At 42.0% G+C, this 23,636-nt stretch overlaps 1 protein-coding gene across 7 annotated transcripts in view; it reads left to right on the top strand.

The window, feature by feature from the left end:
• The window catches only part of usp45 (ubiquitin specific peptidase 45), a 174,317-nt gene extending 151,059 nt beyond the window's left edge, over positions 1-23,258 (top strand). For 3 of the 7 annotated variants that reach the window (XM_085997444.1, XM_085997446.1, XM_085997443.1), the window contains exons 14-18: positions 106-793; positions 3,078-3,175; positions 5,203-5,289; positions 20,552-20,705; positions 22,199-23,258. In XM_085997444.1, coding sequence (XP_085853570.1) covers positions 106-793; positions 3,078-3,175; positions 5,203-5,289; positions 20,552-20,705; positions 22,199-22,326 — 1,155 coding nt within the window. In that variant the 3' untranslated portion in view covers positions 22,327-23,258. Of the gene's footprint in view, positions 1-105; positions 794-3,077; positions 3,176-5,202; positions 5,290-6,827; positions 6,952-20,551; positions 20,706-22,198 lie in introns of those variants that run through there. The other 4 variants (XR_015079571.1, XM_085997445.1, XM_085997449.1 and 1 more) reach the window with 4 other exon arrangements.
• Positions 23,259-23,636: the final 378 nt, after the last annotated feature.

Below are 23,636 nucleotides of genomic sequence, written 5' to 3'. Positions count from 1 at the left end.
TATCGGTGGAGGGAACCTACAAACTTTCTGTCCTAACTGCGAGAATTTCCCCAGAGTAAGGTGTTAACATAATAAGCTAACAGATCTTCATTGTTATGCTTTTAGCAGAGTCATGTGAATAAACAAAACATGAAAGGAATGAAGAGATCAACAGATGATGATGAGAAGAAGTGGCAAGCTTCTGCAGAACAAAGTAATGGACACCAAGAGGAGAGTCACCTGACACTTCGTTGCCCTAATCTAGTAGAAGCCAATAACCTCAGTCAGTCAGAAGGTAGTGATAAAGATGGGAATCAATCAGATGGAAGCAATGATGCAGACAGTGAAGCATCAGAGTCTGAGAACCCTTCAAAACCAGTGGTGTCCTTGAGTTGCAGCACTGATTCCGATTTTGATTTGACAACTGTCAACCACAAACTGTCAAACAGTAATTTAGTGCAATCTAAACATACAGACTTTAATTGTAATGATTCTATTTCCAGTGAAGTATCAAAACTCAACCTTGGCAGTACCAAAAATGAAAGTCTAATTATTGATTCTGTTTATGAGGAACAGACAGACTGTGTTTCATTCAGCATTCAAGACATGAAAGAAAGATCTGTAGTTTCAAAGAACACAGTTACAGCATTTCAAACGCTGTCCCAGAGCTACGGAGCCAGACCTAAAGAATGTTCTCTCCAGTCCTGTCTTAGCCAGTTTACATCTGTAGATCTCCTAATGGGCAACAACAAGCTGTTGTGTGAAAAATGTACAGAGAAAAGACAGAAGCAACACAAGAAATCACATTCAGCAGGTGGGTAGAGTATAGGTGTCAGAACTACTTTAAAATCTATAATAACTTGTGTGTATATGTCCATTGGAGGATGTATGTTGCACAGTACTTGCCATGGAATGATGAGCACATGTTCACATGCAATGATGCAAATAACACTTTACTAATTCAACCTGCTAGTTTTTTTTTAAGTACATATTTTCTGGATGTGAGCGTCACTGGCAAGGCCAGCATTTATTGTCCATCCCTTGTTGCTCTTGAAAAAGTGGTGATGAGCTGCCTTCTTGAACTGCTGCAGTCTTTGTGGTGAAGGTACTCCCACAGTGCTGTTAGGCAGAAAGTTCCAGGATTTTGACCCAGCGATGTTGAAGGAACAGCGATATATGTCCCAAGTCAGGATGTCTGACTTGGAGAGGACTTGCATCCTGTACACACCGCTACCACATTATGCCAATGGTGGAGAGAGTGGATGTTTAAACTAGTGGATGGGAGTTGGTGGAAGTGAGAAATAGAGGTCATATTATATATTTTTAGTAACCTTCTCAATAATGGCATCAGCAAGCTTCCTGCCAGCCATATTTAATAGGGAAAGTTGCACAACGTGTTCAGTGGTAATGTTTCACTGTTTTAAGTGGTTCATAAGCATGATTTGCAAACCAGCAATTTTATGTGAAACCCAAGGGCGATAGTTTAGATCATTTTCTTAAAAATACAATACTCAGATTTATTTTTGCATGTAATGGGTTTGTAGTTCCCTCCATCTGTTTTGACGCCCTTTATAAAAATGGCCATTACATTAACCTGTTTTCATTGTCCAGTGACTCCCTCGTAATGACTGTTAATGCCTCACAAATCTCCTCCCGTGTCTCTCTCTCGTACTCAAGAATACATTTAATCTATAATTGAGTTTTTTTTTAAGCCCTAATACCCTGTCTAGACTTCCATCCTACTTGCATCAAAATCAACGTACTGAGCCCGCGTCAGGAGGTCCCGCGCAGGCCGCTCACCAGCTGTTCCGCTGGAAAAGACACCATGCATGCGCGGCCACTCAGCAAATTTAAAGGGACCACGCACCAAAAGTAAAGATTAGAGGGAACATTGATCAAAATCCGTAATTCTGCTTGGGCTTTTGCTGCTGAGTAAAGGCATGCTGCATGTCTTCCTTTGTGAATACTTGAACAAAGCAGTCATTCAGAATATTCACTCTCTTATGCTCATCCTCTACTTCAACCCCTTTCTCATCTTTCATGGTTCTCTCCTCTTATCTGACTGTCTGCTTACTGTTAATATACTGGAAAAAATGTCTTACTATTGTCTCTCTTTGCCACTCTGACCATGTTCTTAACATGTTTCTGCATTTTCCTATATTCATCCCAGTGTGAGCCCTTCCCCTTGCTCCTTGCAGGATTTGCAGAGGTCATTTTTTCTCATTAATTTCACTTCTGATTACTTTGTTAATCCATTTAGTGGCCATTTTTATTTCATCTACGCTTGCTGATCCTAGGTATGTAATCATTCTGCATGCTCAGCATTATGCATTTAAATCTGTTCCATTTGTTCTCTATTGAACAACATTGCCCCACCACTACCAAATCAATTTGCTTAAGCTGTTTTCTTAGCCTTTTTAAAATTATGTATCTGGCTCCTGGTTTGCGGTTTGAAGGTTGTTTGTATTTTTCTTAAAAGGTGTAGAATAATTAAAGACAAAGTTTCATAGCAAATAAAAATTAAGCCTGATATTTTTAAATCTGTCTATGGCAAGTATTAAATACAGGCCAAAGTGATTACTGAAAACATTTCAGAAAAATCCACTTTTACAAGTCTGATTGTTCAGGCAGTGAGTTCTACATTTAAAAAGAACAGAACATCTGGGTGAAGTGTTGAGCAGAAGTTACACATTTCCCGGTTATTGCATCAACAAACTGTGCCATGGCGTAGTAAGATAGTAGGATGGCAATTTATACCTGCAGAGCTTTTATCTCTTTCTCTTGTTGCCATCTTTCTCTCGCCTCCCCACCCCCAAGCATCAAGGTAGTTATTTTTCCTGTTTGTGGGGAGGGAAGGATGACAAATATAAAGAGTAACCCACAAAGGTGGGGGATATATTAAAATAAAACCAAGATATGAATCTTATAAATGGATTGTTGAATGATCTATATAATTTATACCTGGAAACTGCTTCTAGTACATCCTTATCTATTCAGCTATTTGAACAGAGTAGGGTTTGCTTCCTCATGTTTAAGATTTTTGTTGCATTTTACTTTGTTTAATAACCTTTTGGTTTAATAACCTTTTGTTTTAATAGAGAAGAAATCAGAACATATGTACACAAATGCTCGGAAGCAAATGTTGATCTCCGCTGTTCCACCTATATTAAATCTTCACCTTAAAAGATTTCACCAGGTAATTATCAATAGGGTGTCAGCAAGAACCTATTTATACATGCTATATTTTCTCCCATAATCATCTTGGGTAAGCAGTTCATAAGTTAACTGTTGTCTTTAGATTTTGTAAAATTTCTCAGACTTTTCTTCTTGTACAAATTTATTTAAGCATATCCAAATAAGAAATAGGAGTAGGCCATTTGGCCCCTCGAGCCTGCTCCGTCATTCAATAAGATCACAGCTGATCTTCTACCTCCACTCCACTTTCCTGCACTATCCCCATATCCCTTAATTCCGTTAATATCCAAAATCTATCGATCTCTGTCTTGAATATACTCAACGACTGAGCCTCCACAGCCCTCTGGGGTAGAGAATTCCAAAGATTCACCACCCTCTGAGTGAAGAAATTTCTCCTCATCTCAGTTCTAAATGGCTGACCCCTTATTCTAAAACTGTGACCCTTGGTTCTAGACTCCCCAGCCAGGGGAAACATCCTCCCTGCATCTACCCTGTCAAGTCCTATAAGAATTTTGTATGTTTCAATGAGATCACCTCTCATTCTTCTAAACTCTAGAGAATATAGGCCTAGTCTACACAATCTCTCCTCATAGGACAATCCCCTCATCCTAGGAATCAGTCTGGTGAACCTTCGTTGCACTCCCTCTATGGCAAGTATATCCTTCCTTAGGTAAGGAGACCAAAACTGTACACAGTACTCCAGGTGTGGTCTCACCAGGGCCCTATATAATTGCAGTAAGACGTCTTTACTCTTATATTCAAATCCTCTTGTAATAAAGGCCAACATACCATTTGCTTTCCTAACTGCTTGCTGTATCTGCATGTTAACTTTCAGTGATTCGTGTACAGGGACACCCAGGTCTCTCTGAACACCAACATTTCACAATCTTTCACCATTTAAAAAATACTCTGCTTTTCTATTTTTCCTACCAAAGTGGATAACTTCACATTTCTCCACTTTTTATATTCCATTGGCCATGTTCTTGCCCACTCACTTAGCTTGTTTACATCCCCTTGAAGCCTCTTTGCCTCCTCCTCACAACTTACACAATGTTTGTTCAATAAATGGACGGTTAGTCTAGAAATGTATATTTTAATGGCATTGTTAATATTTTCAAAATTGGTTTGAGAAAGTTGATGGTGTTGGATTTTTAAGTTCAAAGCTATGAAGTACAGCATGTCCTTTGCAATTAATGGTCTAAAATTAAACTCCTCCCGCTAATCATAACAAAAAATGGAATCATCAAATTTTACAGCACAGACGGAGGCTTTTTGGTCTATCGCATCTGCGCTGGCTCTCCAAGAACTATCCACTTAGTCTCATTCCCTTGTCCTTTCTCATACCATTAAATTGTTTCTTTTTGAAATATTTTATCCACTTAAAATTGTAACGTATTATGGATTCTGCTTCCACCACTGATTCTGGTAGGGTATTGCATATCCTAACAACCTTCTGCTTAAAAAAAAAAAAAAAAAATTCTGTTAACTTCTCCTTTCATTCTTTTGGTGCTGATCTTAACATTACACTATGTAGTTACCAACACTCTGACCAGTGGAAATAGCTTTATTTCCAGTTTACTTAATCAAAACCTCATAATTTTGAATACGTTTATTAGATCTCCTCAGCCGCCTTTGTTTTAATGAACTCCAGTTTCTCTAATCTCTCCTCATATATCTAAAGCCTCTCATCTTTAGAATTATGTCATTTGATCTCTTCTGCACCTTATGATATCCTTCATCAAGTAAGGTGCCCAAAACTCGACACACTATTCTACTGCATGCTAACCAATGATTTATATAAATTTTGCATTACTTCCATGCTTTTGTACTGTGCCCCCCTAGTTACAAAACCCAGGATCCCGTATGCTTTTTCTTTGATAGTTTTATCAAATTGACCTACCACTTTTAAAGATTTGTTTAAAGTAAGTAAGAAAGCAGTTTTTAAAAAGTGCCATATTGTAGTTGTAATCCCACATGAATGCAAGTATAAGTTTCTATTATTTTTAAATAACTTCTGTTCCTCCTCAGGCAGGTTTGAGTTTACGGAAAGTTAATAGGCATGTGGATTTCCCTTTAGTGCTGGATCTAGCACCATTCTGTTCATCCAACTGCAAGGTATATTCTTTGCATATAAAGTACTTTGACTATATTTTTCACTAATCATTTTAAGATCATTCAATAAGTTCGTTTTTTTATGCTATCCAAAAGGAATGCTGGAGAAATGTACAGCTGTTTGTATTCATGTTTACATTTACATGAAGTTGTTGAAAAGAAAACAACACATTTATATAATGCCTTATCATACGTCTCAAATATCCCAATCTACATAACATACAGTGAATTACTTTGAAATGCAATCACCGTTATGTAGGTGAATCCAGCTGCAATAATAAAAATGCTCTTGACCAATGTGTAGATCACATCGAGTCTACAGCACAGAAACGGGCCATTCAGCCCAACTGGTCTATGCTGGTGTTTGTGCTCCACACGCGCCTCCTCCCACCCCTCTTCATCTAACCCTATCAGCATACCCTTCTATTTTTCTCCCTCATGTGCTTATCCAGCTTCACCATAAATGCATCTATGGTATTTGCCTCAGCTATTCCTTTTGGTAGCACATTCCACACTCTTACCACTCTTTTGAGTAAAGATGTTTCTCCTGAATTCCCTATTGGATTTATTAATGACTATCTTATATTTATGGCCCTTAGTTTTTGAATTTCCTACAAGTGGAAACATCTTCTATATCTACCCTATCTAACCCCTTCATCATCTTAAAGACCTCTATCAGGTCACACCTCAGCCTTGTCTTTTCTAGAGAAAAGAGACCCAGCCTATTCAGTCTTTCCTGATAATTATAACCTCTCAGTTCTGGTATCATCCTTGTCAATCTTTTTTGCACCTTCTCAAATGTCTCTACATCCTTTTTAGAATATGGAGACCAGAACTGTGCACAGTACTCCAAGTGTATTCTAACCAAGGATCTATACAAGTTTAACATGATTTCCCTGCTTTTCAATTCTCTCCCTCTAAGAATAAACCCCAGTGCTTGGTTTGCTTTCTTTATGGCCTTAGTAACCTGCGTCACTACTTTGATTGTCTATCTGTACCCCTAGATCCCTTTGCTCCTTTACCCCATTTAGAACCTTATTATCCAAGCAATACATGGCCTCCTTATTCTTCCTATCAAAATGCACCACCTCTCACTTACCTATATTGAAATTCATTTGCTGATAACACCTATTCTGCAAGTTTATTAACGTCTTTTATTTTGTCACAATCATCCTTTATATTAACCAATGTTCCCTGTATTTGTTTTGGGGCTACACGGCCCCTTTAACGGGCTGCGCTGCCCATTCAAAATACAGTGCATGCGTGTTTTTTTCCATTTAAAAGCCAGCAAGACAGCTGCACGGGACATTCAGGGCGCTGTGCAGCCGGGGTGCTTAAAGGGAACATTGGTTTATACTACAACCCCCAATTTGCTGTCGTCTGCAAATTTAGAAATTGTATTTCCAATTCCCGAGTCCAAATCGTTAATGTAAATTGTGAACAACAGTGGTCCCAGCACCGATCCCTGTGGATAACCACGTCCCACACTTTGCCAGTATGAGTAATTTCCCTTAACCTCTACTGTGTTTTCTGTTTTGTAGCCAGTTTGCTATCCATTCTGCTACCTGTCCCCTGACTCCACGTGCTCAAGGCCTTTTGAAAATCCAAATATATTACATCTACCGCATTACCCTTCTCTGTTACTTCTTCAAACCATTCAGTAAGGTTGGTCAAGCATGACTGTGCCTTTTGAAATCCGTGCTGACTGCTCTTTATTATATTTTCAGTTTCTAAACGTTTTTCTATTACATCTTTGAATATGTATTCCATTATCTTTCCTACCATCGATATTAAACTAACTGGTCTATAGTTCCCTGGGCTTGTTCTATCTCCCTTTTTTAAATATAGGAATAACATTTGCTGCCCGCCAGTCCTCTTTTCTAATGAATTTTTATATATTATTTATATATATATGTAATAGTGCCTATGCTATCTCTTCCCTAACTTTTAATATACGTGGAAGCAATCCATGCAGACCAGGGGGTTTAATTCTCTCTAACTTTGATTAGCTTATCAATTATCTCCCCACCCCCCCCCCCTTTTTATCGTAAATGTCTTTATATCTTTTTTGATCTCTTCTAATGGCATGCCCACCTTGTTAGTCTCCGTGGTAAATACTAAGGCAAAGTAACTATTCAATATTTCTGCCATTTCGCTGTCATTACTGTGAGTTTAGCTTGTGCATCCCTTAGTGGTCCTATCCTGATTTTTCTTTTGTTATTGATGTGTCTGTTGAATACGTTACTATTTCTTTTTATATTCCTTGATAATTTAATTTCGTAGTTCTGCTTTACTTCCAGTTTATCTTCCCTAGTTCCCTAGTTTTTATTATTTTTTTATGTTTCATTATACAAATTTGGTTTCATAGGTAGTCACTGGTTTCAAAATTTTACATTTGTTGACAAGTTTGGAAAACTCACTTAAAACATGTTAACTACTTTCTGATCACTTATGAAAATTATCACAAAATTAATCTACACATTTTATTTGTGCTGTATATTGTTGCCATGTCACAACATTTATTTGAAATCTTTGGATGACGGAAAACTAATTAATAAAATACCAACTTCACAATCCAGAAATATAGGAGGTAAAATTTAACACTCAAAAATGGATGGGTTTGGGTCAGGTGAGATGTAAACAATTTTTTAAATCTCAAACCCAACCCCAACACTCCTCCAACCCGCCCACTCTTGGGTTTAACGGAGACGGGACAGGGGGCGGGCAGCTAACCCGCTCCCAGGAGGTAGGTTGGCTAGTTAAATATTATAACGAGGTTGGGAGCCTCACATTTAACCTTTGTTACAGGTTTAACCCTGGCCAGCTTCAAGGGAGATGAGGACAGCTTCGGATAAAAGTTAAGTGCCCTTGCAGCACTGTTTGTGGCCAGGAGGAGCAGGAGTGCTTCCCCTCGGCCCACCAAGCTACCTTCTTCCGGGCTATCAAACCACCCCCCACCCAATACCTTGTAAGGGTCTTTAAACAGGCGTTAGGCCTCTCATTATGACATGCAAGGGGCCTTACACCGGTCTTAGGCTGCCTAGGACACCTGAAAAATGCCGACTTAACTTTAGCTCTGACTTTTTTCAGGCGTCCTTGGGGCGCAGGACATTGCACCCAAAACTCAGACTCAGTCATATACATTTTACATCGTTCGGTTTATTTAAGCTTTAAAGCAGCTTGATACGAAGCAACTTTTGCAGTCGTATTTTTACTTCGTGCAAATTAATATTGTAGAAACATACACTGGCATATGGAAATTGAGTCAGCTTGTATTAAATCTCCATAGGGACTTCTAGATATTAACCAATACTATTTAGCATCTTCATATAAAGATGGTCACTGATGCAAACAGCTCCAACTGGTCCCTGAATCATAGAAATTTACGGCACAGAAGAAGGCCATTTGACCCATAGGGCTGGCTTTTCATTCAGGAGTCAGATTGGAGGCGGGACTACAACTTTCAGGGTTGTAGTCCCGCTTCCATCGAGATGCGGCCAATCTACGCGATTTTAACTTGATTGACCTTGTTGAGCCCACCCAGAGGGCTCAGCAGGCCAATTAAGGGCCACCCGGCAACAGGTGACATCACAGACTGAAATTTCATCTGTCAAGACGTTTTGACAGATGAAATATCAGTGTTCACAGCTGTTTGAAGCTGTCAAACACTGACAGTCTTACTTCTAACATGAGTCCTTCTCCACAGACTCAGTTAGAAATCTCTCCTGCACAGAAAGCTGCAGGCTGTCACTTTTGACAGTTCACAGTCATTCTACTTTCTGTGCCGGTGAGATGAGGGACTCCCCGAACCTAAAGGAAGGAAGGCTGAAAAGGTAAGAAAATGTATGTAAAATTTATTTAATCACTTTAGACACACCAAACACACTTACCTTTGCACTCATGCACACATCACTCACCTGAACACCGACATCTCGACCCCGCCAAGCCCTTCAACCCGACGGCCCGACTCCTCCAACTTGGCGTGGTTTGGAGCCGTCAGGAATCCCACAGTTCAAGCTTAAAAATAGGGATTAGGCTAAAAACTGCCTGTTAACTACCTGTTAACAGGCAGTTAATTGGCACTAATCCCTTCCCGCCTTGGGGAGGCGGGTTCCAGTGCGGGGCGGGTACCCGCCTCCTTCGAAACTGGCATGGAGACGGGATGGGGTCGGGACCCCCGATTTCGGGAATTTAACCCCCCACACGCCTCCAATCCTGACTCCACAGCACACTGAAAATCGAGCCCATAGTGTCCGCGCCTGTCATAAAAGAGCTATCCAGCCTAACCCCACTTTCCAGCTCTTAGTCCGTAACCTTGCAGTTTACGGCACCTCAAGTGCATATCCAAGTACTTTTTAAATGTGATGTGGGTTCCTGCCTCTCCCACCCTTTCAGGCAGTGAGTTCCAGATCCCCACCACCCTCTGGGTGAAAAAGGTTCTCCTCCACTCCCCTCTAATCCTTTTACCAATTACTTTAAATCTATGCCCCCTAGTTATTGACCTCTCTGCTAAGGGAAATAGGTGCTTCCTATCCACTCCATCTAGGCCCTTTAATTTTATACACCTCAATTAAGTCTCCCATCAGCCTCCTCTGTTCCAAAGAAAACAACCCCAACCTATCCAATCTTTCCTCATAGCTAAAATTCTCCAATCCTGGCAACATCTTCGTATATCTCCTCTGTACCCTCTCTAGTCCAATCACCTCTTTCCTGTAATAACAGAAAATGCTGGAAACACTCAGCAGGCCAAGCATATTCTGTGGAGAGAGAAACAGAGTTAATGTTTCAGGTCTGTGACCCTTCGTCAGAACTGGAAAAAGTTAGGCATGTAACAGGTTTTAAGCAGATGCAGAGGCAGGGAAGGGGGGTTGAGGGGAGGAAAAAACAAAAGGGGCGGTCTGTGCTAGGATGGAAGGCAAGAGAGATTAAATGTTACAAATGGGGATGGCAGAATCATCAACACCTGCTGTCTGGAAAAAATAGGGGCAGGGGCTATAGTCTGAAATTGTTGAACTCAATGTTGAGCGCAGAAGGCTGTAAAGTGCCTAATCGAAAGATGAGGTGCTGTTCCTCGAGCTTACACTGCTCCACTGAAGCTCAATGTAAGGCCGAGGTCAGAGTGGGAGTGAAGCGGAGAATTAAAGTGACAAGCGACTGGAAGCTCGGGGTCACCCTTAGTGACTGAACGGAGGTGTTCCGCAAAGTGGTCACCCAATCTGCGTTTGGTCTCCCCAGTGTAGAGGAGACCGCATCGTGAGCAGCGAATACATAAAAACATAGAAACATAGAAGATAGGAGCAGGAGTAGGCCATTCGGCCCTTCGAGCCTGCTCCGCCATTCAACGAGATCATGGCTGATCATCCAAACCCTAGCACCCGGTCCCTACACCGACAGCCATCCCACCCAAGCCCTAACCCCGTAACCCCACGTATTTAATCCCCCCTAACACTAAGGGCCAATTTTTATCATGGCCAATCAACCTAACCCACACATCTTTGGACTGTGGGAGGAAACCGGAGCACCCGGAGGAAACCCACGCATGCAGTATACTAAATTGCAAGAAGTACAAGTAAATCACTGTTTCACCTGGAAGGGGTGTTTGGGGCCCTGGACAGTGGTGACCAGAACTGTACGCAGTACTCAGCTGTGGGCTAACTAGTGTTTTATACAGTTCTAGCATAACCTCCCTGCACTTATATTCTATGCCTTGGCTAATAAAGGAAAGAATCCTGTATGCCTTCTTAACCATCTTACCTACCTGTCCTGCTACCTTCAGAGATCTGTGGACATTCACTCCAAGGTCCCTCTGTTCCTCTACATTTCTCAGTATCCTACCATTTATTGTGTATTTCCTTGCCTTGTTAGCCCTCCCCAAATGAATTACCTCACACTTCCCTGGATTGAATTCCATTTGCCACTTTTCTGCCCACCTGACCAGTCTATTGATATCTTCCTGCAGTCCACAGCTATCTTCCTCACTATCAATCACACAGCCAATGTTTGTATCTTCTGCAAACTTCTTAATCATGCCCCTACATTGAAGTCTAAATCATTGATGTATACCACAAAAAGCAAGGGTCCTAGTACTGAACCCTGTGCAACCCACTGGAAACAGCCTTCCAGTCACAAAAACACCAGTCGACCATTACCCTTTGCTTCCTGCCGCTGAGCCAATTTTGGATCCACTTTCCCTTGGATCCCATGGGCTTTTACTTTTTTGACCAACTTGGCAAAGGCCTTGCTAAAATCCATGTAGACCACATCAAATGCACTGCCCTCATCAACCATCCTCATTACCTCCTCAAAAAATTCAATCAAGTTAGTCAGACATGACTTTCCCTTAACAAATCCATGCTGACTGTCCTTGATTAATTGTGACTTTCTAAATGATGATTTATACTGTCCCTCAGAATTTTTTCCAATAATTTTCCCACCATCAAAGTTAGGCTGACTGGGCTGTAATTACTCAGTCTATCCCTTTTTAAACAATGGTATAACATTAGCAGTCCTTCAGTCCTCTGGCGTGGTGCCTGTAGTCAGAGAGGATTGGGAAATGATGGTCAGAGCCTCTGCTATTTCCTCAACAGCCTGAAATACATTTCATCCAGGCCTGGTAATTTATCTACTTTCAGAGATGCTAAACCTCTTAATACTTCCTCTCTCTGATTATCCCATATAATATTTCACACTCCTCCTCCTTAACTACAATGTTTGCATCATTCCTCTTGTCTGTGAAGACAGACGCAAAGTATTCATTAAGAACCATACTAATACTTCCGCCTCCACACATAGGTTACCTTTTTGATCTCTAATAGGCCCTACTCTTTCCTTAGTTATTCTCTTGCTCTTTATGTATTTATAAAACATCTTTGGGTTTTCCTTGATTTTACTTGCCAATATTTTTTCATGCCCTCTCTTTGCTTTCCTAATTTCCTTTTTAATTTCACCCCTGCACTTTCTATACTCCTCTAGGCTTTCTGTCATATTGAGCTCTCGGTATCTGACAAAAGCTTCCCTTTTTTCCCTTATCCTACCCTGTATGCTCCTTGACATCCAGGGGGCTCTAGATTTGGGAGTTCCACCCTTTTTCTTTGTGGGAACATATTTGCTCTGAACCCTCCTATCTCCTCCTTGAATGCCTTCCACTGCTTTGACACTAATTTACCTTCAAGTAGCTGTTTCCAGTCGACGTTTGCTAAATCACATCTCAGCTTAGTAAAATTGGTCTTTTCCCCAATCAAAAACTTTTACATCTGGTCTATCTATCTTTGTCCTTTCCATAACTACGGTAAATCTAACTGAATTATGATCACTAGCACCAAAATGCTCTCCCACTGATGCCCCTTCCAGCTGCCCAGCTTCATTCCTGAAAACTAAGTCCAGAACAGCCTCCACTTTTGTTGGGCTTGTTACGTACTGGCTAAAAAAGTTCTCCTGAATGCATTTTAGGAATTCTGCGCCCTCTATTTCTTTTACACTAATTCTATCCCAGTTAACATTTGGATAGTTGAAATCCCCTACTATTACTGCCCTATTGTTTTTGCACTTCAGAAATTTGCCTACATATTTGCTCTTCTATCTCCAACTGACTGTTCGTTTGGGGGTCTATAGTACATTCCCAGCATGGTGATTGCACCTTTTTTGTTCTTCATTTCAACCCATATGGCCTCATTTCATGATCCTTCTAACATATCATCCCTCCTCACAGCTGTAATTGTTTCCTTAACCAATATTGCCACCGCCCCCCCCCCCCTTTTTATTTTGCCTGAAAATCCTGTAACCAGGAATGTTGAGCTGCCATTCCTGCCCTTTAAGCCATGTATTTTCTACAGATAACCTTTCCTTTGGCTGTGGAGGTATAGGAATTGGCTGCCTGGATTTATGGGCAAGTGACGCAAAATGATATATACCCCATTTACTGTGATTTATGCCTCATTTGCTCTCTTTCGTTCTCTTGCCTTTATAAAATTGGCATCCAGAGTGATTAAAGGAAGTGGCAGAAGAAAATTTAAAGAGACTAGCATCAGCATTGATACAATTTGTATAAAGCTTATTTCTAACTTTTTTGAAAGGGTTTTACTCCAACTGCTTTGATATATATCTTTTTACCATTTTCTTTGGGGCTGCCTTTTACCTCACCATTTCCCATTGGGGATTAACCTGTATATTTGTTTTTTTAAACAAGAGGAGCAATGGAGAGATGCTAGGCTGCTCAGGCAGCAACAAAGGCCACCCACCTGCTGGTACCCCCTCATCATTCTAGGTGTGCATACCAGCTTTTGTCAGAGGAGCAGGGCCTGGAATCATAGAATGGAAGAAGGCCATTCTGCACGTTGAGCCCGTGCCGGCTCTCTGCAAGAACACTTCAGCTAGTCCCACTCCCCCGCCCTTTCCCCGTAGCCCTGCAATTTTTTTTCCTTCAGGTACTTATCCAACTTCCTTTTGAAAGCCGTGATTGAGTCTGCCTCCATCATGTTTTCAGGCAGTGCATTCCAGATCCTAACCACTCACTGAGTAATAAAGCTTGTTCTCATGTCGTCTTTGGTTCTTTTGCCAATCACCTTAAATCTGTGTCCTCTGGTTCTCGACCCTTCTGCCAATGGGAACAGTTTCTCTCTATCTACTCTGTCCAGACCCCCTCATGATTTTGAACACCTCTATCAAATCTCCTCTCAGTCTTCTCTGCTCTAAGGAGAACAACCCCAGCTTCTCCAGTTTATCCACGTAACTGAAGTCCCTTATCCCTGGAATCATTCTCGTAAATTTTTTCTGCACCCTCTCTAAGACCTTCGCATGCTTCCTAAAGTGCAGTGCTCAGAATTGGACACAATACTCCAGTTGAGGTCGAAACAGTGATTTATACAGATTCATCATAATTTCCATGCTTTTATACTCTATACAGTACCTCTATTCATGAAGCCTGGGATCTTGTAAGCTTTTTAATTGCTTTCTCAACCTGCCCTGCCACCTTCAACAATTTGTGCACATATACCCCTAGGTCTCTCTGTTCATGCACCCCCTTTAGTTTTATATTTCCTCTCTTCATTCTTTCTACCAAAATGTATCACTTCGCACTTTTCTGCGTTAAATTTCATCTGCCACGTGTCTGCCCATTCCACCAGCTTGTCTATGTCCTTTTGAAGTCTATCACTGTCCTCACTGTTCATTATACTTCCAAGTTTTGTGTCATCTGCAAATTTTGAAATTGTGCCCAGTACACCCACATCCAAGTCATTAATATATATCAAAAAAGCAGTGGTCCTCCAGTCTGAAAAACAACCGTTCACCACTACTCTCTGTTTCCTGTCACTTAGCCAATTTCATATCCATGCTGCCACTGTCCCTTTTATTCCATGGGCATCAACTTTGCTGGCAAGCCTATTATGTGGCACTTTGTCGCACGCCTTTTGGAAATCCATGTACACCACGTCAACCGCAGTGCCCTCATCAACACACTCTATTACCTCATCAAAAAACTCGATCCAAGTTGGTTAAACACGATTTGCCTTTAACAAATCCATGCTGGCTTCCTTAATTAGTCCACATTTGTCCCAGTGACTTAATTTTGTCCCTGATTATTGTTTCTAAAAGCTTCCCCACTGCTGAGGTTAAACTGACTGACCGGTAGTTGCTGGGTTTATCTTTACACCCCTTTTTGGCACCACCCCTGTTTCTAAGGAATATTGGAAGATTATGGCCAGCACCTCTGCGATTTCTTCCTTCACTTCCCTCAGTGTCCTAGGATGCATCCCATCTGGTGCTGGTGACTTATCTACTTTAAGTACAGCCAGCCTTTCTAGTACCTCTATCAATTTTTATCCCATCCAGTATCTCCTCTACCTCCTCCTTCACTATGTCTATGGCAGCATCTTCTTCCATGGTGAAGACAGTTGCAAAGTACTCATTTAGCATCTCAGCCATACCCTCTGCCTCCATGCGTAGGTCTCCTTTTTGGTCCCTAATCGGCCCCACCCTGCCTCTTACTACCCTTTTACTATTTATGTGCCTATAGAAGACTTTTGGATTACCTTTTATGTTCGCTGCCATTCCATTCTCATACCCTCTCTTTACCCCTCTTTTTCACTTCTCCTCTGAACGTTCTATATTTAGCCTGATTCTCAGATGTATTCTCGACCTGACACCTGTCATATGCGCTCTCTTTCTGCTTCATCTTACCCTCTATCTCTCTTGTCATCCAGGGAGCTCTGACTTTAGTTGCCCTACCTTTCCCCCTAGTGGGAATGTACCTCGATTGTACCCAAACTATTTCCTCTTTAAAGGCAGCCCATTGTTCCATTACAGTTTTGCCTGCCAATCTTTGATTCCAATTTACCCGGGCCACATCCGTTCTCAACCCACTGAAATTGGCCCTCCTCCAATTAAGTATTTTTACTCTAGATTGCTCGCTGTCCTTTTCCATAGCTAATCTAAACCTTATGATACTATGATCATTGTTCCCTAAATGTTCACCTTCTGGCACTTGCTCCAATTGACCTACCTCATTCCCCAGAACCAGATCCAGCAATGCCTCCTTCCTCGTTGGGCCAGAAACGTACTGATCAAGAAAGTTCTCCTGAACACACTTCAGAAATTCTTCCCCCTCTCTGCCCTTTACACTATTACGATCCCAGTCTATACAGGAAACTCTCTGGTATCCGGCACCGACGGGACCGGGATGGTGCCGGTTGATTAAAAATTCCGGATGACGGGGAGGGTTATCTACCGAGGCTATTTTTAACAAACAAAGAGTCAGACTCCTGTTATTGAGGTGTTCGGACATCTGACAGCGCCAAGAAGCCGAGTAGTGGCAGTTTGGAGAACTACTCACACTGACTAACTCGGCCACCGCGGGAGACTCGGACTTGGACTTGGCAACATTTCCGGTTATTGAGGTGTTTTCGGAGTATGAATTTTGCCGGTTAATAGAGAATTCGGATATTTAGGTGCCGTTTAAACGAGAGTTTCCTGTATTAGGATAGTTGAAGTCCCCCATTATCACTACTCTATAGTTCTTGCATCTCTCTGTAATTTCTCTGCAAATTTGCTCCTCCATATTTTTCCCACTAGTTGGTGGCCTATAGAATACACCTAGTGTAATGACACCTCTATTATTTCTTAACTCTAGCCATATAGATTGTGTCCTTGACCCCCTCCAGGACATCCTCTCTCTCTAGCACTGTAACATTTTCCTTAACCAATACTGCCACACCACTTCCTATCCTTCCCTATCTTTCCTGAACACCTTGTATCCAGGAATAATTAATACCCAATCCTGCCCTTTTTTGAGCCAGGTCTCCGTTATTGCCACAACATCATATTCCCATGTGGCTATTTGCGCCTGCAGCTCACCAACCTTGTTTACTATGCTTTGTACGTTCAGATACATACACTGTAAACCTATCTTAGACCATCCTGTGTTCTCTCTTAGTCTGACCCCACCTAATACCTTAGCATTTCTTACTTTAGTGCTATCCGTCTCTCCCAATCCTTTGTATCCTTTGTTTCTCCTTTCTAATGCTACATCCTGGTGCCCATCCCCCTGCCAACTTAGTTTAAACCCTCCTCAAGTAGTAGCAAACTTCCCCGCGAGGATATTGGTAGTGTTGAGGTGCAACCTGTCCGGCCTGTACAGGTCCCACCGACCCCAATGCCCCAGGAATCTGAAGCCCTCCCTTCTGTACCATCTCTCCAGCCACGCATTCATCTGTTCTATCCTCCTATTCCTATACTCACTCGTGCGTGGCACCGGGAGTAATTCAGAGATTACTACCTTTTGAGGTCCTGCTTTTTAATCTCTTTCCCTGCTCCCTGAAATCTGCCTGCAGGACCTCATCCCTCTTTCTACCTATGTCGTTGGTACCGATATGGATCACAACCTCTGGCTATTCACCCTCCCCCCTCAGAATGTTCTGCAGCCGCTCGGTGACATCCTTAACCCTGGCACCAAGGAGGCAACATACCATCCTGGAGTCACATCTGCGACTGCAGAAACGGCAGTCTGTTCCCCTAACTATCGAATCCCCTACCACTATTGCTTTCACTATCTTCCTCCACCTTGCACCCCCCTGCCGCCGCCGCGCTGTACAGCTGAGCCACCCATGGTGCTGTGGACTTGGCTCTGGCTGTACTCCCCAGAGGAACCATCGCCCTCACCAGTACTCAGAACAGAATACTGGTTGGAGAGCGAGATGCACTCGGGGGACTCCTGCACTACCTGCCAGCTGGTCCTCTTCTGTTTGGTGGTTACCCATTCCCTCTCTGCCTGTACACTCCTTAGCTGTGGGGTGACCACCTCCTGAAATGTGCTATCCATGTAGCTCTCAGCCTCGTGGATGCACCGCAGTGACGCCAGTTACTGCTTAAGCTCCGAAACCCGGAGCTCGAGCTCCTCCAGCTGACGACACTTCCTGCACACGTGATTGTCCAGGACATGGGAAGCATCTTGGATTTCCCACATGTAACAGGATGCACATTTTGCCGGACTGAGCTGCCCTGCCATGCCTTTATTTATTTGACTATTAACTAACTTTACAGAAACTTAAGACTAAGATGTACCTAATTCAAGTTATTAATATAATATATTATTAACAGTTACTAATCTCCAAGCTCCTGCTTTATCCCTAACCAGCTATTTAACCCTGGCCCCTAACTTGAAGAGTCCCTCTCCAACCGTGCTCTTTAGCAGAACTTAGCAGAAATAAACTTAAAACTTAAAAAAAACACTCACCAACCAGCTCCTTCCCTTGTGCTGACATCACTTTAAGTTTTTTACTCTGACATCACTCTTTCAAATTCTGCTTGTGTTGAGTTGCTCCGCTCTTGCCGCGCTCTTTATCCCCGCTCCCACTCAGATCCGCTCCTTCTGGTCTCGGGCCTGCTCTTGCCGCCCTCTTTATCCCCGTTCCCACTCAGATCCGCTCCTTCTGGTCTCGGGCCTGCTCTTGCCGCACTCTTTATCCCCGCTCAGCTCTCGATCCGCTCCCACTCAGGTCTGCTCCTTCTGTTCTCGAGCCTGCTCTCGCTGCGCTCTTTATGGCCACTCTGCTTTCGATCCGCTCCCGCTCAGGTCCTCTCATTCTGGTATCAGGCCTCCTATCGCCACGCTCTTTATCCCTGCTCAGCTCTCGATCTGCTCCCGCTCAGATCTGCTCCCGCTGCGATCCGCTCCTGCTGGTCAGGCCTGTGGAGTCTTGGCTTTATTAAAGAAGCAGTCACTGAGTAACACCACATGCTGTAAGTGGATCTACAGCGCACTTCCATGACGGGCACTGCACTACTAGTCGCTGTTAAGACCACAGTTGCCCTTAACTTTTATGCTATGGTGCCCACCCAAAAAATAGGCTGACCTGGAAAATTACAATTGGGTCTGCACGCTTTACTGTGGGCAGGTGTGAATCATGTTCCTTCCTACTTCCACACCTGGTTGGAAAATCCAGGCTGCTGTATTCTTATTCTGTGTTAGACCTAGTGCCTCCAGGAGGAAACAAAGTTTGGTTGATTTCTGAGACTGCTAGAGTTGAGATAAAGGCTTATTCTTTCAAATCTCCTCTGTGTAACAAAAACAGATAATGCTGGAAACACTCAAAGTCAAGCAATGCATCTGTGAGAAAAGCGACAAGTCACGTTTCAGGCATTGCCCTTCATCAGAACCAGAAAATATTACACATGAACAGCTTATAAGAAGGAACAGCTTGAGGGAAAGGGAAGGTGGAAAAATATATACACGAGAAGAAAAAGATAAGCTGTAAAGTGATTCGGTGGACAACAGAAGATGCTTAATTGATATAAATTATAATAGTGTGAGACAAAAAAGAGAAACAATGAGATAAATTAGAAAACTAAAAGACAACACAAGGCCCAGAGCTCTCTGAATAGTTAAAGCAGGTTAGTTAAGTTGGAGAGTGGGAAGATCAAAACCTGGTAAAGCAGAGCAGGGCTAGGAGTCTAGTGGAAGAAAAAGCAAGACGGCACCAGCGGTCCAGACACCCTGCTGGCGATGTACCAATGCTCACTCCCCCATGCCTAGAAGTGCCTACTGTCAGAGAAAATGGGAACTATGGTTAAAGTCTGAAGTTGTTGAAATCAATATTAAGGCCAGAAAATTGCAAAATGTTTAGTGGAAATATGAGGTTCTGCTCCTCGAGCTTGTGTTGAGCTTCACTAGAACAGTGTAGAAGTCCAAGAACAGAGTGTTCAGAGTGGGAGTAGACGGAGAATTAAAGTGGCAAGCGACAGGGAGCGCAGGGTTGTGCTTACAGACGGAATGGAGGTGTTCAGAAAAGCGAGCACCTTTTGCTGTCCCTAGTGTAGAGAAGGCCACATTGTGAGTAGTGAATACAGTATACTAGTTTGGAAGAAGTACAAGTAAATAATTGGCTCACCTGGAAGGAATGCTTGGGCCCTGGATGCTGATGTGGGAAGGGGTGAATGGGCAGGTTTGGCATCTACTGCACTCACATGGGACGGTTCCAGAGGAAGGAGAACAGGTGTTAAGGGTGGTGGAAGCGTGGACTAGAGGTTCATGGAGAACCGGTACCTTTGGAATGCTGAAAGGGGAAGGGAGGAAAATGTGTTTGGTGGTGGGATCAGGGAGATGGCAGATCCAAGGGGGATCCTATCACAGTTTTGGGAAAGGAAGAGAGAGTGAGTGCTGAAGAACAGGAAATTGGATGGACTCGTTTGAGGGCTCTGTTTATCGCAGTGGGCTCTGTTTTCCGCAGTGAAGAGGAATCCTTGGCTGAAATTGTTTAAGGTGAGTACAAGTTCAGCGAGGAGGAGGGTGGTGGCCTTTGCAGACTAGTTGGGCCGCTGTTCCAGGAAGACATGTTGGGCGCACAAGGGATGGTGGTAAGGTGGGACTCTGTCTCCTGTTCAACTATGGGCATAGTTAGGGCCAGAAAACTGGAATTGGCTAAAATGGTGGAGGGTGTCAGATGAGTTGTCAATGTAGGCGGGTCGGGACTGGACAAAGGGAGAAAAAATTGGGGTCCAATTAGAGGAAATAAGTTTCATGAGCAAGCTGAAACTATAGGTCTACCGGGATAGTCCTGTTTGTGGATTTTGGGGAAGAGGTAGAAGCAGGCTGTGCAGAGTTTGAGCATTCTGTTGAGCTCATGTTGGAGTTTGTGACTGGTTATGGTTTATAGCAAGAGATTATACAAAATTATTCATAAATAAGCTTATTGGTTTATTGAAAATCTGATCATCGGGTCTTGCAAATGTACTTGAGTAACTCTAACTTAATTTTGTGCATCTGTCTTTTTAGAATGTTGGAGAGGGAAACAAAGTGCTCTACAGTCTTTATGGAATAGTTGAACACTGTGGCTCTATGCGTGGAGGGCACTACACAGCATATGTGCACGTCAGAACAGCCAACAAAAAATTGTCTGAGCATATCCCTGGAAACAAGAATATTCCAGGTAAAACTGACAGAATAATGGCCAGGCTGTGTTAGGTACATGCACTCTGCTTGGCATGATTTTCTTTTATTCGTTGCACCTAGATGATCCAATAGCTTCTGGTGCAGGAACAGAATGCCCTGTTTTTTATTTGCTCACAAATTACAGTACTTGAGTGTGCCTACATTGCTAATGTTAATTATAGGGAGAAAACACAAAATCAGATCTACGCCAAAAGTAATCTACAGCATGTCCACGGTATATTGATACAAAGGAACTTTGGTGTCATCAGTTTAAAAAAAAAAAGGGAAAACCCCATGGGGTCGATTTTCAGTGTGCCGTGAGGCAGGCTTTTAGGCGTGCGGGGGACAAAAATGCCGAATTCAGGGGTCCCGACACCATCCCGCCCAAAACCCGCCTCCACGTAAGTTTCAAAGGAGGCGGGTACCTGCCCCGCACTGGGACCTGCCGACCCAAGGCGGGATAGGATCAGTGCCAATTAACTGCCTGTTAACAGGTAGTTAACAGGCAGTTTTTAGCCTAATCCCTATTTTGAAGGGTGTCGTGTGGGATTCCCGACCGCTCCAAACCACGCCAGGTTAGAGCAGGCGGGCCGTCGGGTTGAAGGACTTGGAGGGGTCGAGATGTCGGTGTTCAGATGAGTGATGGGTGCATGAGTGCAAAGGTAAGTGTGTTTGGTGTGTCTAAAGTGTGTAAAGAAGTTTAAATTACCTGTACTTACCTTTACAGCCTTCCTTCCTCTAGGTTTCGGGAGTCCATCATTCAGCCGGCACAGAAAGCAGAATGGCCGCGAGCTGTCAAAAGTGACAGCCTGCAGCTTTCAGTGCCGGCGAGATTTCTAACTGAGTCTGCGTAGAAGGACTCAGGTTAGAAGTAAGACTGTCAGTGTTTGACAGCTTCAAACAGCTGTGAAACACTGATATTTCATCTGTCAACACATCTTGACAGATGAAATTTCAGTCTGTGATGTCACCTGTTGCTGGGCGGGCTCAACAAGGTCAATCAAGGGAAAATCGCGTGGATTGGCCGCATCTCGATGGAGGCGGGACTAAAACCCGAAAGTTGTAGTCCCGCCTCCTTCCCGACTTCTGAATGAAAATCCAGCCCCATATATTGAAGGTGCTTTTTTTTTTAACGTATTTAACCTTTAACTTTGCATTGGCATAAAACAGAAAATATTGAGATTTTTGTGAAAAAGGTAGATCCAGCAGCTTTTTCCATGGATCTTTAACTTGGTCATGGAGAAAATCACTTGGAACAAAACAGCCAGTTACATACACAGAAAAATGTTTCTTATCATACAATGAGGCCTAACTTTTGAACATGTTCCGCATTTCCTATTTTTGTTCTTACTTTTGACGACCGCTACTTTGAACTGTATCCTGTTGTTTAAAAATCATTAGTGTGATTGTTCTTAAATTCTGCCATAGGAATACAGTGTGGTTTCTAGTCTGTATTTAATAGATTTATTAATGATGATCTTTGCTTTTCAGGTTTCAGAGATGTTGGAGCACCACCGGGGCAGTGGGTTTATGTCAGTGACACCCATGTACAGACAGTTCCTGAAGCTAGAGTACTCAATGCTCAGGCCTATCTATTGTTCTATGAACAACTTTTATAAAAAGCATTGCTTGGGAAATGTACTGTAAAACAACAGGCTGACAACACTTTCTACTTTATAACTACCCATATGGCTTCTGCAAACCTTTCATGCTACCTTTCATTTATTAGAATATAAGTTACAGGGACATCATGATCAAAATTTGTTGCAACCAGCAGTGAAATTAAATGCAAAAAGAGTATGAATGTATGTAAAAGCAGTGAAAAATTAAGTTTACTTACAAATGATGCCTTTAATACTGTTTTTTTTTCCTGGATGTATATTCTGACTTCTTGAAATGCAGGCATTTTCATTATGGTCATTTTCATTCAACAAATATTTTTCAACTTCAAAAAGATGCTGCTTTGATTGTATTTGCAAAGACAATGACCATGTGCATTCAAAAGTGAGGAAGACTACTCTTTAAATATTAGAGTAGAAACTATTGTATTCTCATGTTTCATGAGTGATGATATTTACTGTCAAAGACAGAAATAAGAACAAAGGGTAGATCAACGGAAATATTGAGTAATTATGAATTAGTATCTGACAGATTTATTTATATATTTTTTAAAATGGATAGAATTTGGTTCATTGGAAGCCCATCTCACTTCATGCTAGGTTCACTTTGCATTGTATTATAAAATCATTATGTCATAAATTTTGGATCGTAAGACAGAGGTGCCCAAGAATAAATGGAAAATAAGGAATTTTGTGCATTTGAAATGCTATACGTATGTTAATTCACACAAAACATAATACTAGAAAGGCACACTGATGCTTAATGCACTGAGGGTCTCTTTCAGTACCCGTAAATTTCCTTATTGATTTAACTTGCACAGTTTCACCATGCCATTTAATTTATGTATTTTTGTTCCTAATCTTTGTTGATGTCCACTATGATGAACACATTTCATGTTCAAAGATATTTTAATAAATTATCTCCAAGCATGTTTATTTTTGAATTATTAAACAGCATAACCAATAAATTCTAATTTTTCAACTGAAAGTTACATTTTAAAGAAAACACTTGCAATATTTTTACAAAAAAAAGTTGAAACCAAAGCTCGAGTGAAGAGGACCAAGGTACAGATTAGGTATGGAATAAATATCCTTTTTCTTCACTGCACTGCGAGCTTCAATATTTAGTTACTTATTGATTTGCAAAAGAATGTAATAATTTTTCAATATTAAATTTAATAGAAAAAAGTAATTGACCAAGAAAATGACTAGAAACTACTTAGCTGGCCTTTTTCTTTAACTACTGTATTTTATAATACAAACATTTGAACAAAAAGCGCATTGGTCACTTTTTTAATTTAATACACTGA

Source organism: Somniosus microcephalus, chromosome 9 (assembly GCF_052327205.1).
Source record: "Somniosus microcephalus isolate GS21.2 chromosome 9, FLI_Smic_1.0, whole genome shotgun sequence".
Classification (NCBI taxonomy): domain Eukaryota; kingdom Metazoa; phylum Chordata; class Chondrichthyes; order Squaliformes; family Somniosidae; genus Somniosus; species Somniosus microcephalus.
This window is presented reverse-complemented; position numbering and strand designations above follow the sequence as displayed.